Source organism: Mobula birostris, chromosome 12 (genome assembly GCF_030028105.1).
Source record: "Mobula birostris isolate sMobBir1 chromosome 12, sMobBir1.hap1, whole genome shotgun sequence".
Taxonomy (NCBI): Eukaryota; Metazoa; Chordata; class Chondrichthyes; order Myliobatiformes; family Myliobatidae; genus Mobula; species Mobula birostris.
Window position 1 is genome coordinate 45,862,771 of NC_092381.1, and position 15,877 is coordinate 45,878,647.

Below are 15,877 nucleotides of genomic sequence, written 5' to 3' on the forward strand. Positions count from 1 at the left end.
AGGCCAGTTACTTTGCCAATTGCGCCTTTAAAGAATGAATTTTTGTCTGTACCAAAATGGAGAGAAAATTTATTCTAACCAGCCAACTTTAATTTCTAAACTAGTGATGCTCGATGTAGATACCAACTGACATTACTAGAGAGAAAGTCAACAAATGCAGAATTGAGAAAAGGATAATAACTAGATTTTGAAAATGAACCAAAGAGACAAAATAACAAAAAAGGACAGTTTTTTTTACAGTAACTAATTCTTACCATTTTTAAAAACCATGGTTATGTATAACCAAGGAGAATGTGAAAATTTGCATACAATACCATGACAGTATTATAGCTTAAACTTTAGATCAAACACGACATAGTTATGAAATGAGGAAAAGAATTACGGCTGCACAGGGTGGAATTCAATGATAATGTCAATTGGATTATTTTTATAGCTTAAGTGAATTAGATACAAGCTATAAAAATAAACCAATTGACATTACTGTGAAAGTCTTTGGGGATATAATTACAAATAAAACTGAAGAAAGTACCTTACTTCAAGCTATAAAAAATTATTTAAGAAAATTCTGATGTCAAAATTTAAAGAATATAAAAACAAATAGATAAAGACAAAATAGATAACTACTTTTTCTAAGCTTTTCTATTCAAGGGCATTGGTGTTTCCACCCTAGGTTGTGATGCAGCCAATCAATATACTCTCCTCTGCGCATCTATAGAAATTTGACAAAGTTTTAGATGGAATGTCAAATCTTTGCAAACTTCTAGGAAAGTAGAAGTGCTACCTTGTTTTCTTTGTAATGGCACTTACTTGCTGGGTCCAACTAAATACAACCCAATGCATAAAAGCATGTAGACATGGTCAAGAGGTTATTGTTGTTCAGACCAAACATCAGAGTGGGCAAGAAATACGATCAATGTGACTTTATCCATGGAATCTATGAGTGTTGGTGCTAGGCAGGGTGGTTTGAGTATCTCTGAAACTGCTAACCTCCTAGGATTTTCATGCACAACAGTCTCTAGAGTTTTACAGAGAATGGTGCAAAAAAATAGTTAATGGCTAAGGCACACAGAGTTAGCATTCAAGATTAGATTGGTTAGAAGGGATACAGAAATAATCATAGTTAAAGGTTGGTGATGCTGAAGATAGTGTAGAAGGTTGTCATAACAGAACATTGACAGGATGCAGAGCTGGGCTAAGAAGTAGCAGATGGAGTTCAATCCAGAGAGGAGGGTCAGACTTGAAAGCTGGGTACAAGGATAATGGCAGGATTCCTAGCAGTGTGGAAAACAGAGGGATCTTGGGGTCCATGACTACAGATTCCTCAAATTTGTCGTGCAAATTGATGGGGTGCATAAGTAGACATGTGTGTTGGACTATATTAATTGAGGAAGTCATTAAGGTAACGTTGCAGCCCTACAGAACTCTGGTTAGACCGCTCAGAGAATGCCGTTCAGTTCTGTTCGCCTCATTATAGGAAGAATGTGGAAGCTTTAGAGAAGGTACAGAGGAGATTCACCAGGATGCTGCCTGGATAAGAGAGGATACCTTATGAGGAAATGTTGAACAAGCTAGGGCTTTTCTCTTTGGAGTGAAGGAGGATGAGAAGTAGAGGTGTGTAAGATGCTAAGAGGTGTAGATAAAGTGGACAGTCAGCACCATTTTCCTAGGGCAGTAATGGGTAACACGAGAGGGCACACTTTTCAGCTGATTGGAGGAAAGTATAGGGGGATGTCAGTGCTAGTCTTTTTTAAAGACAGAAAGTTACAAGTGTATGGCACACACCGATAAAGGAAGATATATTAGGATATTTAAGAGACTCTAAGGTAGGCAGATTGATGAAAGGAAAATGAAGGGCTAAGAGGGAGTGAAGAGCTAGACTGATCTTGAAAAAGGTTAAAAGTTTGGCACATCATGGGCCAAAGGGCCTGTACAGTGGTGTACTATTCTATGTTCTGTGTTCAATGGCATCAACCTAATTTGTGCATATGAGAATAAATTATAACAAGGAGACATTGGACTGTTTACATATTGTAGTATCTAAATACTTCCTGAAGTAAATTGTAGGTTAATTTCATTTTGAGGGAGCATTATGTAAATAAGATACTATATGATACTTTCAGGTGATAGCTGTATTTATACAAGTATTTTTGTACTGAGTATATATATGCTGCTATGATTATGCTGACTGCTTTTTGAAATGGACAGGATGGTATGGAGGGCGGTGTGTTGTCTCCATCCTAAAATCTAACATGTATCTATTCTTTCATATCAATCACTCTCTGTATAAAAAAACCACGCCTCAGATCCCCAAGACTCCTTCCTCTCACCTTAAACCTATATGCTTTGTTTTTGATAATCCCACAATGGGAAAAAAAGATTGAGTACCTATTTTTGCTACCTATCCCAGGATTATTAAGGTTATAAACACAAGGTATTCTGCAGATGCTGGAAGTCCAGAGTAACACATACAAAGTGCTGGAGGAACTCAGCAGGTCAGGCAACATCTATGGAAATAGATAAACAGTTGATGTTTCAGGCTGAGACCCTTCATCAGGACTGGACAGGAAGGGGGAAGAAGCATGAGGAAGAAGATGATGGTAAGGGAAGTAGTACAAGCTAGAAGGAGATAGGTGAACCCAGGTGGGTGGAGGGGGGGAGGGGAAATGAAGTTAGAAGCTGGAAGGTGAGAGGTGGAAAAGGTGAAGGGCTGGAGAAGAAGGAATCTGATAGGAGAGGAGAGTGGACCATGGGAGGGGCACCAGTGGGTAGTGATAGGCAGGTGAGGAGAAGAGGCAGGAGATCAGAGCAGGGAACTGAAGAAGAGGGAAGGGGGAAGAGGAAAAAATTATTGGAAGTTGGAGATGTTCATGCCATCAGGTTAGAGGCTATCCATACGGAATATGGGGTGGAGCTCCTCCTATCTGACAGTGGCTACGTGGTGGCAGAAGAGGATATTGACTGATATTTCGGAACAGAAATGGGGATTGGAATTAAAATAGTTAACCACAGGGAAATCCTGTTTTTTGTGGATGGAGCAAAGGCGCATGACAAAGCAGTTTCCCATTGTACATCAGGTCTCACCGATGTAGAGGAGGCCATATCGGGAAGTGTAGCTTCAGCTGGAAGGGTCTGAATGGAGGTGAGAGAGGAGGTGAGTGGGCAGGTGTAGCACTTCCTCTGCTTGCAGGAATAAATGCCAGGAGGGAGATTAGTGGGGAGGGATGAAAGAACAAGGGAGACATGGAGGGAGTGATCCTTGTGGAAAGTGGAGAGTGGGGGGAGGTGGTGGTGTGCTAAAGATGTGTTTAGTGGTAATACACGGCCGAAGATGGTGGAAGTTGTGGAGATTGATGTGCTGGATGCGGAAGCTCATGGGGTGGTAGGTGAGGACAGGAGGAACTCTATCACTGTTACGGTGGAGGGAAGATGGGGCGAAGGTGGATGCCCAGGAAATGGAGGAAATGGTGGATCAACTTGTTAAGATTATAGGTGCTGCACACTTGTACAACTGTGCAATTGAAATCTACTTACCAACTATAATGGCTTCCATTCTTTGAATGTTGCATTTCAAAGATGACCATTCTGAATCTGAATTTGTGACCCAATGAAGCTGGGATAATGCTCTTATAAACAGGTTTCCTTAAATCTAGGTGTTGTTTTTGCCTTTGTTGTCAATTCCTCCTGCTGCATGGATACTGGCAGTCTTTGGATTCCATAATTTTTCAAACAGTACTATGTAGCCAATAAAACATTTTACCATGAATGAAGATAATTACGTACAATTACTGAACACAGCATCACTTCAACACTAAACCACCACTGATCTCACTATGGTAGCAATGACCTTTGCCCAGCATTAGGCTTGCTTCTCAGGATTATCCAAACTGATAGGTCATTCTGCGTACAGCACAGACTTGAAAATATGTTCCCATAAATACTTACTTCCAATGCCAAGCAAGCTTGTTTCTGGCTGTCTGCATATTCCAGGTTCCCCATGGCAATCATGAGGTGATGTACCACTCGGAGATGCAGCAATTCCTCAGCCACCTCTGTAGATTCTTTCATTATTATGCTGTGAAAGGCAAAGGAAAATGACAGAAACTCTGGCACTATAACAAATTGAAAAGGTTTTTATCCAGATGTCAAAGCTGAGAAATAGTATACTCTAGTGACCATGATCATGCATTCTAAATCACAGACAAAGCTACACAGCAAAAGCATTAAAAGAACATTTCCTGCTGCAGTAGTATTATTTTTCCAATCCATTCCATTCAATCTAACAGTTGTATCGATTATTATCAAATTATTGCTAGCTTGGTTTTGGGCGAGATATACCAGCTAGTTGAGTAGCGCCATAGCAACAACCTTGCAATCAACATCAGTAAGTCCACTTCAGAAAGGGTGGAATGAGGGAACACAAACCAATCCTCACAGAGGGATCAGAAGTGGAAAGAGTGAGCAGTTTCAAGTTCCTAGGTGTCAAGATCTCTGAGGACCTAACCTAGACCTATATTGGTGCAGCTATAAAGAAGGCAAGACAGTGGCTATATTTCATTATGAATTTGAGATTTGGTTTGTCAACAAATACACTCAAAAGCTTCTACAAATGTACTGTGGAGAGTATTCTGACTGGTTGCATCACTGTCTGCTATGGAGTGGGGGGAGGGGGGTTGCTATTGCACAGGATCGAAGTAAGTTGCAAAATTAGTCAGCTCCATCATGGGAACCAAGACATCTTCAAGGAATGGTTCCTCAAGAAGGCAGCGTCTATCATTAAGGACTCCCATCACCCAGGAGCCTCCCCCTCCTATTTTCAAATCTCTTACTACCTCTTCTTTCAGTTAGTCCTAATGAGGGGTCCCAGCCCAAAACGTCAACTGTACCTCTTCCTATAGATGCTGCGTGGCCTGCTGCGTTCACCAGCATTTTTTGTGTGTGTTGCTTGAACTTTCATCATCTGCAGATTTCCTCGTGTCTGGTGATATTAAACCTGGTTCTGATTCCTACCACATGTGTTGACATTTCCCATAAGTTTCCTGCCGATAATCTTGGTACCAGGAAATTTAACCATATCCCTTTTTCTACAGCTTGTTCAGATTAACAAATATAGCCATGTTTGATAAGAAGGAACTGCTTCTGTGAGATGTGAAAAGACGCAAAGAGAAGGCATGCTTAAGAACCTGAACAAAACAGCTCATCTATTTTAGCTTGCTTGGGGAAATGACTTCTTTGTTAACTAGACTGAATGTAAAACTAACCTCCCCTCACTTCTCCAATACGTAATGTGACCATTTACCACTGTGCTTCCTGCCACAAATTAATTCAAGTATACACTGTGCTATTAGCTATCACTGTGAACTATTTGTATAAGTTGCTGTTCGAACCAACTGTTTAATTCTTTGATTAGACTGTTTAATTGTCATTTTCTTTGCAGTTTAACATTTAGTTATCTGCTTGTACTTTAAGTAGCTCTTGTATGCATATAACCATTTAATATCCCTCTAGTGGCCGTACAAAGTACAATTCTGGAAAGCTCTGCAAGTTTATTTCCACTGCATTATTTGAATAATGACTTTCTAATTGGCTAACTTTTATTTATAAATTTGAATGGAAATTTTCCTTATCTATGGGTATAAAATGGCTCACAAAGTTGTGCCAATTTCTTATTATTTCAGTTTTTTGTTCTGAGTTTGTGTGGCTGCTTTCCTCATATGCAGACGAAAAGCCATTTCCCATATTCTGACATTTATACGATTATTGGTTTCCTTCAGTTTTCGGTGTTTTCTTTCCTGTGGATGATTGGCAGGTGGGTGATCTGTTAATTCTTGTGTGTGGGGGGGGGTGGGGCCACTGTCACTGTTCTTTTCTGTGACTGAGGGGGTCAGGGGCTGTTCTTTTGCTGCGGGGGAGAAGGGATTTTGGGGTCTGTGAGTTTTGTTTCTTTTCTTTTTTGTGTCATTGGGGTAGTTGATGTCTTTGCTTTCATCCACACCCATGGTGTCTCCGTATTTAATGGCTATCGGGAGTAGAAAAAATATCAGAGTTTTATTCTACATGCATACTTTGACAATAAAATGAACCTTTGAATCGTTTTTGTCTTAAAACCTTCTGCTTGTTTCCTTTGTTCTTTTAACACTTAGTAAAACAGTAGTGATGTAACAAGTTTTGTGTCTCTTTCCTGACTTCTGGAAGAACCTTGGATCAAAAAAGCATCAGAATCCAACAAGAGGCATAGTTGGTGAGCGTGATTGCAAAGTTTTGGGACTTGGAAGACATGCAGGACTGAAGATGAAACCATTGTTAATCGATGTATTGACAGCTTAGTGACAGACTTATCAACTATTGCTCAACCATTCTACACTGTGCTGAAAGACAGGAAGTGCTCAGATGACTCTGCAACTCTTAATGAAGAACAACCGAAAGCATTCAAGCTTTAAAGGTAACATTGTGTACTGTACCTGCATTAAGAATTCCTGCTACAAATAAACCATTTACCCTGTTTGTCAATGAGAAACACCCTATGGCAGTCTTAAATCAAGAACATGGTGACTGACAGCATCCTGTTGGTTATTAATCTGCTGAAGGTCTGTGCACTGAAGCCTCCTCAATGACTGAGAGACGAATTCAAATGGTTGCATGGGTGGTGATCTCTGGAACTGAACTGCTGGCTGCAGGAAGCATGGCTCCTGATACCTCTAAACAACAGGCAGAAATAATAGCTTTAATTGAAGCCCGTAAATTGGCAGAAGGAAGGTAAGCTAATATCTACACTGATTTTCAATATGCTTCTGGAGTTGTTCATCATTTTAGAAACTTATGGGGACATAGAGGATTTCTTACAGCTGCAGGAAACCCAATCAAGAATGGCCAACCAGTCCAAGAATTTAGAATATCATAAACCTGCCATTAGAAGTTGCGGTAGTAGAATGTAAAAGCCACTCCAAAATGATGACAATGCACGGATGCAGCTGTAGATGAAATTGAAAAAGGGCAGCACAGCAAAGAGTAGAAGAAGTAGAAATACCAGTGAACCTGACAACTGGAAACAAAGTTGATCTCTGTATCACAATCGAACTACAAGATCCAATGGCACAGCTGATACATTCCCAAAGACACACTGGAGTGCTAAAGGTGATCAACAGATTCGCACAATGATGGTGGAATCCAAAATTCAGGGCACAAGCTTGACAAACGCTTGAAAGATGCATGACGATGCCAGAAAATGAATCTTGCAGCAGCGGAAAAGCTACAACAACTAAGTGATCTTGTCCCACCTAGTCCATTTTTACACTTACAAGTGGAGTACATTTCTTTACTAAAGTGTCAATGATACTGAGACGTTACTAGAAATAGTAACTAAAAAACTAAACTAAATCTATTTGAGGTGATCAGGGGCATCCTAGGACACAGCTTTGTCTCAGAGAGGCTGATATACATATTATAGCAGACAGTTCAGTTAACTATTGTGTGAAATTAACCCAATCCGAACAGTCTGCTTCTCACAGGTTTCTGCTGCTTGGAGTGATCAAACAGGAGGACATACCTGATTTCAGGCAAGTGGGTCCTGATTAACAAACTGCACAAGGATCCACTGTGTGCCCGAAGGGAGGATCCCTATTAAGTGCAGTTAATTACCAAATCACCAGTGAAAGTAGAATCAGTCCCAACACAGAACCCTGAAGAACAGCATCCAACCAGAAACGCCCCCTTCCCCCTTCATTCCCACTCTTTGCCTCCTTCCAGTCAGTCAAATCTCCATCCATGATACTATCATCTTTCCTGTGATACCATGGGCTCCTGTCTTGCCAAGCAGCCTCATGTGTGGCACCTTGTCAAAGGTCTTCTGAAGATCTAATTATTAGAAATACCAAGATCCACTTCTGGATTTTGACATTAAACAAAATAAGTTGCCACCTGACTTACCCTATAACTTTTGCTGCTGCAGCTTGTTGTACGTATAATGGTGAGGATTCTACAAGGTTTGATGCGGGTTCATCTAAATGTAAAACAAAACTGTTAGGAAAGTTTAGATGCATTTATTTAATAATAATATCACATATATATTGATATTTAAAATGTTCTTAATATATAACTTGCAGTAAATGAAATTTATGAGGTACTCATTAGAGCTGGCACCAGTTCTCTGCTGCCAGCCATCAGTACCTGACAGCCTGTATGGCTCAGCTGAAAAAAATAATGAGCTACAAAGATTGGTAGACCCCAGATTTTACATTGAGTTTGTGGAACTGAGTAGGGGAATATAATTCACCTGAGTACTATTTAATTGGGTAGGGAATACTGCTGAAACATGCAGACGTCTTGACGGAGGCACTCCCTGCGTGATACTATCCCATCTGCAGTTGCAAGGGTGATGTAGTCGACTGTCACCAAGTTCTGAAGCCTGTAGCATTGCTGACTGAGAAGTTTCAGGGAGAAGTAGTGCACCATGGTCACGTAAACGGGGAATATAAATTGTGACTTTTGACCAATGCCTTTTCAAAGTTCTGTCCTTACCGTAAAGAATCTTTGGTCGATTCTTTATGTTGTCCATTGATGGAGTTAGTCGTGCAACTAATCCTTCAAGCAAAGCTGGACGTACTTTATAATTCAGTAGTATCTTGATGAATTCAATTACTAAAGGACAGAAATTATTACAGCATAATAAAATATTTTTTGTTGTTTTGCTGATCTGTGACATTAGAGTACATAGTGTTTAAGTGTTTAATCTTGAATTCTCAATCATCTTTGGAAACGTCACCTCTCAAACATGAAAAAGCCATGATACAATGCATCTCTTTACAAATTAGAAGATTAAATGGCTCCAGGTTTTATATTGTATGGCAAAAAAATGACGACATCCTTAACACTGACAAACCACAGCTATTTCTTTCATAGAATTTAAATTGTACATGGATAAAATTCTGAACACTTAAGACAGCTCGAACAATAATGGGCTTCCACCCCCACCCTCCATTTTACTATGGTAAAAATCAGAGGGGAAATAGATAATTTTGTAGGCAAATGTTTTGCTTTTGCCATCCATCTGATGTCATGCAGTTCAAATGATATTCAGACAAAAGAGGCAACAAGTGCCAATCTAGAACAAAAACAGAGTGAGTCGTAGTCACAGAGTAAGACAGGGAGTAAGCAGGGTAGACAAAGGAGAATTAGTGGACATTGTGTACTTGGATTTTCAGAAGGCCTTTAACAAGGTGCCACACGTGAAGCTACTTAAGAATGTGTGTGTGTGTGTGTGTGCGTGCGCGGGGGTGTGTGCGGGTGTGTGCGCACGCGCAGCGGGGGATTGGGTGAGGTGTGGTGTGGGGAAAAGATTCTTTTCTCAGATCAATAGTATTTTACCTTCATAATGCACTTCATAATGTATGGATCGCAGTATGTCCAAGAGTGGTTCCACAATACAAGGATGCACCATCTTCACAACACTCTAATAAGAGCACAAGTGTTAACATATAGTTAAGATGCAAATTTAATACAGTGCTACTTTAGTGTTCTGTTGGAATTTCCATCTAATTCAAATTGGTTACATTGAATTACATTGGCAAATACAAAAGCTGAACCCAATTTTAAATCAAAGTCCATTTGAGATACCCTGGAAGAGAGTACCCATCTTCTGTTCCTGTTATTCATAATAACATTCCAAATAATTAGTATTACTTGTTCCCACCTGTAAAGTCCTCAGTGCCTGAAGAGCCATCTGTTGAACTTTCGGGGAGGTGCATGGCAATAATGCCACTAGTCCTTTGTAAACTTGCAGTTGATATTTTGGATTGCCTTGAGCTAATTGTTCTAATAAGATCTGAGCCTGTTCTTGGGTCTTTTCCTCTTCCGAGTTTGCTAAACATTCTGCAATGTTTCTGACCCCTTTAAAAAAGTTTTGAAGGTAACACCAAATTATTATTTATTGCCACCATTATTGTAAATTGCATAGAACAGTCCTTGTAAGGTGAGACCATGTCATAATGGACTACAGTACTTTGGCATTCAAACATACTATTGCTGAAGGATGGAAAATGATATTTGTTTGCTATTGATAGCAAGTCAGCAATTCCAATACTGTGAAGATAATTAATACTAATTTTCCCCACCTCAGTTCACTTCCCCATGGATAACCTATTTAGTAATTGTCCTCAATTATATTGTGGGGGTCTATATAATTCAACTCATTCATTTTCTTGTACTCTGTGAAAAAGGTACTCCAATTGCTCCATGATTTGTTTTGAAGACTGTCTATTATTCTTTAGGATTTGCCTCCCATACGTACATCTGCAGATTGATTCTACCATTCATTTCATGTATTGCAATCTTGTCTTACCGGTAGGACTTTCAATTTGAACCTTTGACACTTTCAGCTAAACCCACCAAAGTTCCTACAAGAGAAGTATAACTCTTTAAATGACTTAAAGGTATTAAATATTACTTTCTGCTCAAACTCGTGCCATCAATCCCGGTATGCATCATCCTGAAATATACTATTGCTCTGCATATTGATTTGTTTAGAATTATGCAGGACAGAGATGGCTTTAGGTTAATGCACAAACTAAGGGACATTAAGTGCCAGCTTCCTACTCTGAAAATCATGTGCAAATTATACATGATTCTTTTTTTAATCCCTGGAAATTAACTTTAAGTCTTTATGTAATATAACTGGGGCGTTTAAATACATCTTCAACAGCGTGGCCTGCGAGTCTCAATTTTTTTTTTGCTCATTGCCACTGCTCACCTTTTGTCCACAGATTCTACCCCAGGAAATACGATTGATCTTTCAATAGCTGTTAGCAGCTGATCTTTGAGATCATACATTACATATTGAGAACTGCAACAAACTATGTTAATGAATTCTTGTCACTCTATACATGACGTTTGATCATGTGGGCAGGTGCAGTCAATATTTGGCAAAAATCAGTGTTAGTATAAATAAGATTACCATAGCTTTCACAGATTATTTCTTTGTATTTTCTTCCAGCATTTGCAATAATCTGAAGCAATTTTAATGCTTCTCGTTTGGCATCCTCTTGCAATTGCTTTAGCCTCAGAATCTCCAGAAGTGTCAAAAGGCCGCCAACTTCTAAGACTTCTACCAGATATCGATGACTTGAAAGAGAATTAAAAATTAAGATGGTTAGACATGGCATAATTGACTAATCCACATTTCAGATAATATTCATAAAGGTATTAAAAATAGTAAAAAAATGTAAGTGTAGAGCAAGCAGCCATGTAATAGAAATTTGCTCCATAGACTGCAATGATTATGATATTACATACACAAACCAAAAATAAACAGATCAATTCAAAGACAAAAGAACAGAGAGCTGGAGGAACAACATCTGTGGAGGGAAAGGAATTGAAGACATTTCAGGTTAAGACCCTGCAGCAATAATCAGAACACAGAGAAAAGGAAGCCGGTATAAGGAGAAGAGAGGAAGGGGTGAGACAAGCCAATGGGTGGATGTTCAGGGATACAGGGCTGCTGTAACCTGATTGCGAGGCAAGTGATAATGAAAAACATTCAAGGCAAAGATGGGCAGATAGAAACAGGTGAAGAAGGGGGTCCAGTGGGTGAAGAAGATGGGTGGAACCAGGATAGGCAGGGGGCAATGAGAGTGATAGGCCGAGGCTGGAGGGAGGCAATGAAAGGGAAACAAAAATGGAACATCCAGGTGTGGATCAGTAGGAGTCTTGTGTCTGCAGATCAATTCAAAACACAAATCTGTTGTGGCACCAGTTTTCAGATATTACATCATATATGAAATAATATTTATAAGATATAATAAAATTATGTAATGTTAAACACAAAATGTGGTCTTTCAATTGATCTGCTTAGAGCACTCTCGTTTATTCCACTCCCCTCTTTTCCCTGATCCCTACATTTTCCCCAATATTTCAGATTTTATTGAATTTCATTTTGAATAGAAATTATTACATAGAATGTATTAATGAAAAGAAATTTTAAGTTAATATATAGAAATTATTAGGTGTGCTGAATTTAAAGATAAAACAGAAAAGTAATGGAACCAGAAAGTTATCTTGTCAGACTGCTGGAAAACAGGCCCATTGGCAAATTGAATCCTCACCAGCCACGAGGTTCCCATTTATAATGATCCCACACTAATCCCGTTTTATTTATTTGAACTTTCCCATCAACTCCCCTCAGCAGGAGAAAATTAGGCCAATTAACATACAAGCTCCCAAATAATTGTAATGACAGACTTCAAAGCAGAAAATACAAGAAATACAAAACAGATCTGGTGATATCTGTGCAGAGAGAACTGGGTGACATTTCAAGTTTTTGACTTTTCTTATTTAATTTCATTTTTACATTTTCTTTTGATATGGAAGGTGGCTATTGTGTCCATCAAGTCAATGTCAGTTCCTATAGCACTCCAATCAAACCCATTCCCTCAATAATTTCTCTACAACATATCCTTCCCTGGATGTTCATTAGTTCCTCCCTGATTTTTCCTCTACCTGCATGCACAAGAGTTCATTTAAACTAAGTAACCTACCAACCAACTCATCATTGTTTTTGTATGAACCTGGAGGAAACCCGTATTGCCACAGAGAGAATGATCAAACTCTGCATACACTGTACAGCACCAAATCAAATTGTGCAAAGCAAATTGTAAAGCAGTGGCATCATCTTTCAACAAATGAAGACAAGTTGAGAATGAAAGAAGTACTAAGTTGCAGAGGAAGTGATCAAACAAGTAGGAAGGTCAATGATTGAGTGAAGACCAGGATAGTTCAAATGACACAAGTAGTTGAGTCAGTGCTGTAACAGTATGTCTGGTACAGATCTAAATAGGAGCTGACAAATGAAATCTAAAATCCCAAGAGAAAGGAAGGTGAACACCAGAAATATGAGTTGCCAGATTAGAATGGATGATCCTTTGAAATTGCTGAATTCATCAAGGCTACGATATGCCAAGATGAAAGGTGAGATGTTATACCTTGAGCTTATGTTCAGTTTCACTGGAACTATGTGGAAGGCCAAAGTCAGAAATGTCAAAGTGGGGGTGAGATGCAGAAGTTAAAAATTCAGTCGTTTTCAGTTTTCATTCCAGATTTGTAGCTTCTATGCATTTTGCTTTTTGGTCTTAGGAATTGATATTACAAATACAATATTACAAATGCTATTACAAATGATAGCAAGTGATTGGGAAAGCTGAAAGATATGAAGGTAGTTAAAGTCACCTGGACCAGATGGACTACTCCCCAGGGTTCTGAAAAAGGTAGCTGAAGAGATTGTGGAGGCATTAATAACAATCTTTCAAGAAACATTAGATTCTGGAATGGTTCTGAGGGACAGAAAAATTGCAAATGTCACGTCACTCTTTGAGAAGGGAGGGAGGCAGAAAAAGGGAAATGATAGCCTGGCTTCAGTAGTTGGGAAAAAGTTGGAGACCATTATTAAGGATGAGGTTTCAGGGTACCTGGGGGCACATGACAAATAGGCCAAAGTCAGCATGGTTTCCTTAAGGGGAAATCTGTTGGAACTCTTTAAGGAAATAACAGACAGGATGAACAAAGGAGAATCGGTTGATGTTGTATACTTGGATTTTCAGAAGGCCTTTGACAAGGTGCTGCACATTAGACTGCATACAAGATAAGATCACTTTGTATTACAGGAAAGATACTAGCATAGATAGAAGATTAATTGATTGGTAGGAGACAAAAAGTGGCAATGAAGGAGGACTTTTCTGGTTGGCTGTCAGTGACTAGTGGTGTTCCGCAGGGGTCAGTATTGGGACCTATTCTTTTCATGTTATATGTCACTGATTTGGAAGGTGGAATTAATGGCTTTGTGGCCAAGTTTGCAAACAATATGAAGTTGGGTGGAGGGGCAGGTAGTGCTGAGGAAGCAGGGAGACTGAAAAAGGACTTAGATTGGGAGAATGGGCAAAATGTGGCAGCTGGAATATATTGTAGGGAAGTGTATGGTCATGCACTTTGATAGAAAGAATAAAAGCATGGATTATTTTCTTAATGGGGAGAAAATTCAAAAATCAGAGGTGCGAAGGGACTTGGGAATTGTGCATGATTCCCTAAAGGTTAACTTGCTGGTTGAGTCAGTTGTAAGGAAGGCAAATGCAATGTTAATAATAATATCTTTATTTATATAGCACTTTTCATGCATTAGGATACAGGCCCAAAGTGTTTTGCATAGACTGTAAAGATAAATCAATGTAGTCATAAAAATTAGACTAAATTAAAAATCATAAGTGTGCGATCCAGAGATTTTTCAATTCCCAGATTTTTTTAGGAGTTCAAGAATGAGTGAAAACTTGCTTCACAATTGTTTAAGGTTTAAACAAAGGAATAAATACAGAGTATATGAAACTAAAGGGAAATAATCTAAGACAAGGACAAGATGCTGATTTTTGCAGAGACTGACAATTTTGTACTGAGATGAGGCAAATTTCTGAGGTAAATGAAGGACTAATTAAAAGATAAACAGTCACAGCACATGTGTAATGTGCGAAAACTCAGCCAATGAAAGACGAAAAGGTGATAAACTATTATGTAACTGCTATACCATTTTCACGCCAGTAGGTGGCGAAAATTACCACAAATTGTGAAAATATATGGCAATTTAAAAAATTAAAATTGTGTATTGGTAAAAGCCACAATTTTAGTCTTGCTAAAAACCTTATGAATTCAACTAATACCCTACTAAAAGCATAAAAACACCCTCCTCCCACCTTCTTTATAGGGCCTCTGCCCCTTCCCTCTTCAGTCCTGATGAAGGGTTCTGGCCCGAAACATTGACTGATCATTTCCATGGATGTCGCCCGACCTGCTGAGTTCCTCCAGCGTGTTGTGAGTGATAAAAACAGCCGATTCCAACATAAACATGAGGAAGTCTGCAAATGCTGGAAATTCAAAACAACACACACAAAATGCTGGAGGAACTCAGCAGCTATGGAAATGAATAGTCCACGTTTCAGGCCGAGACCCTTCTTCAGGACTGAGAGGAAAGGGGAAGATACCAGAATAAAAAGGTGGGGGGGGGGGGAAGGAAGATACAGTGCCTATAAAAAGTATTCAACCCCCTCCCCCCCACCACCTTGAAGTTTTCATGTTTTATTATTTTACAACATTGAATCACAGTGGATTTAATTTGGCTCTTTTGACACTGATCAATAGAAAAATACTCTTTAATATCAAAGTGAAAACCAATCTCTACAAAGTGATCTAAATTAATACCAAATATAAAACACAAAATAATTGATTGCATAAGTACTCATCCCCTTTCATATGACATACCAGATCATAACTGGTGCAGCCAGTTGGTTTTAGAAGTCACATAATTAGTTAAATGGAGATCTGTTTTTGGAGACCTGTGTGCAGTCAAGGTGTTTCAACTGACTGTAGAAAAAAAACACCTGTATCTGGAAGGTCCAACTGCTGGTGAGTCAATATTCTGGCAAAAACTACACCACAAAGACAAAAGAACACTCCAGACATCTCCACAAAAGAGTTATTGAAAAGCACAAGTCAGGAGATGGATACAAGGAAAATTTCCAAGTCATTGAATATCCCCTGGAGTCAATCATCAGAAATGTAAAGAATATGGAATAACTGTAAATCTGCTGGAAGCCATCTTCAAAAACTAAGTGACTGTGCAAGAAGGGGACTAGTGAGGGAGGCCACCAAGAGACCTATGACAATTTTGGAGAAGTTACAAACTTCAGCGATTGAAATGGGAGAGACTGCACATACAACAACTGTTGCCCGGGTGCTTCAGCAGTCACAGCTTTATTGGAGAGTGGCAAAGAGAAAGTCACTGTTGAGAAAAACTCAATGAAATCTTGGCTAGAGTTTGCCAGAAGGCATGTGGGAGACTCTGATGTTAGCT

General features: G+C 39.2%; 1 protein-coding gene across 3 annotated transcripts in view; it reads right to left on the bottom strand.

Moving 5' to 3' along the window:
* LOC140205885 (armadillo-like helical domain containing protein 1) overlaps window positions 1-15,877 on the bottom strand; it is a 38,890-nt gene that overhangs the window by 9,174 nt on the left and 13,839 nt on the right. For all 3 annotated transcript variants that reach the window (XM_072273725.1, XM_072273726.1, XM_072273727.1), the window contains 6 exons: window positions 10,946-11,112; window positions 9,686-9,882; window positions 9,361-9,445; window positions 8,515-8,634; window positions 7,924-7,996; window positions 3,943-4,072 (listed from right to left, as the gene is read on the bottom strand). In XM_072273725.1, coding sequence (XP_072129826.1) covers window positions 3,943-4,072; window positions 7,924-7,996; window positions 8,515-8,634; window positions 9,361-9,445; window positions 9,686-9,882; window positions 10,946-11,112 — 772 coding nt within the window. The remainder of the gene's footprint in view (window positions 1-3,942; window positions 4,073-7,923; window positions 7,997-8,514; window positions 8,635-9,360; window positions 9,446-9,685; window positions 9,883-10,945; window positions 11,113-15,877) is intronic.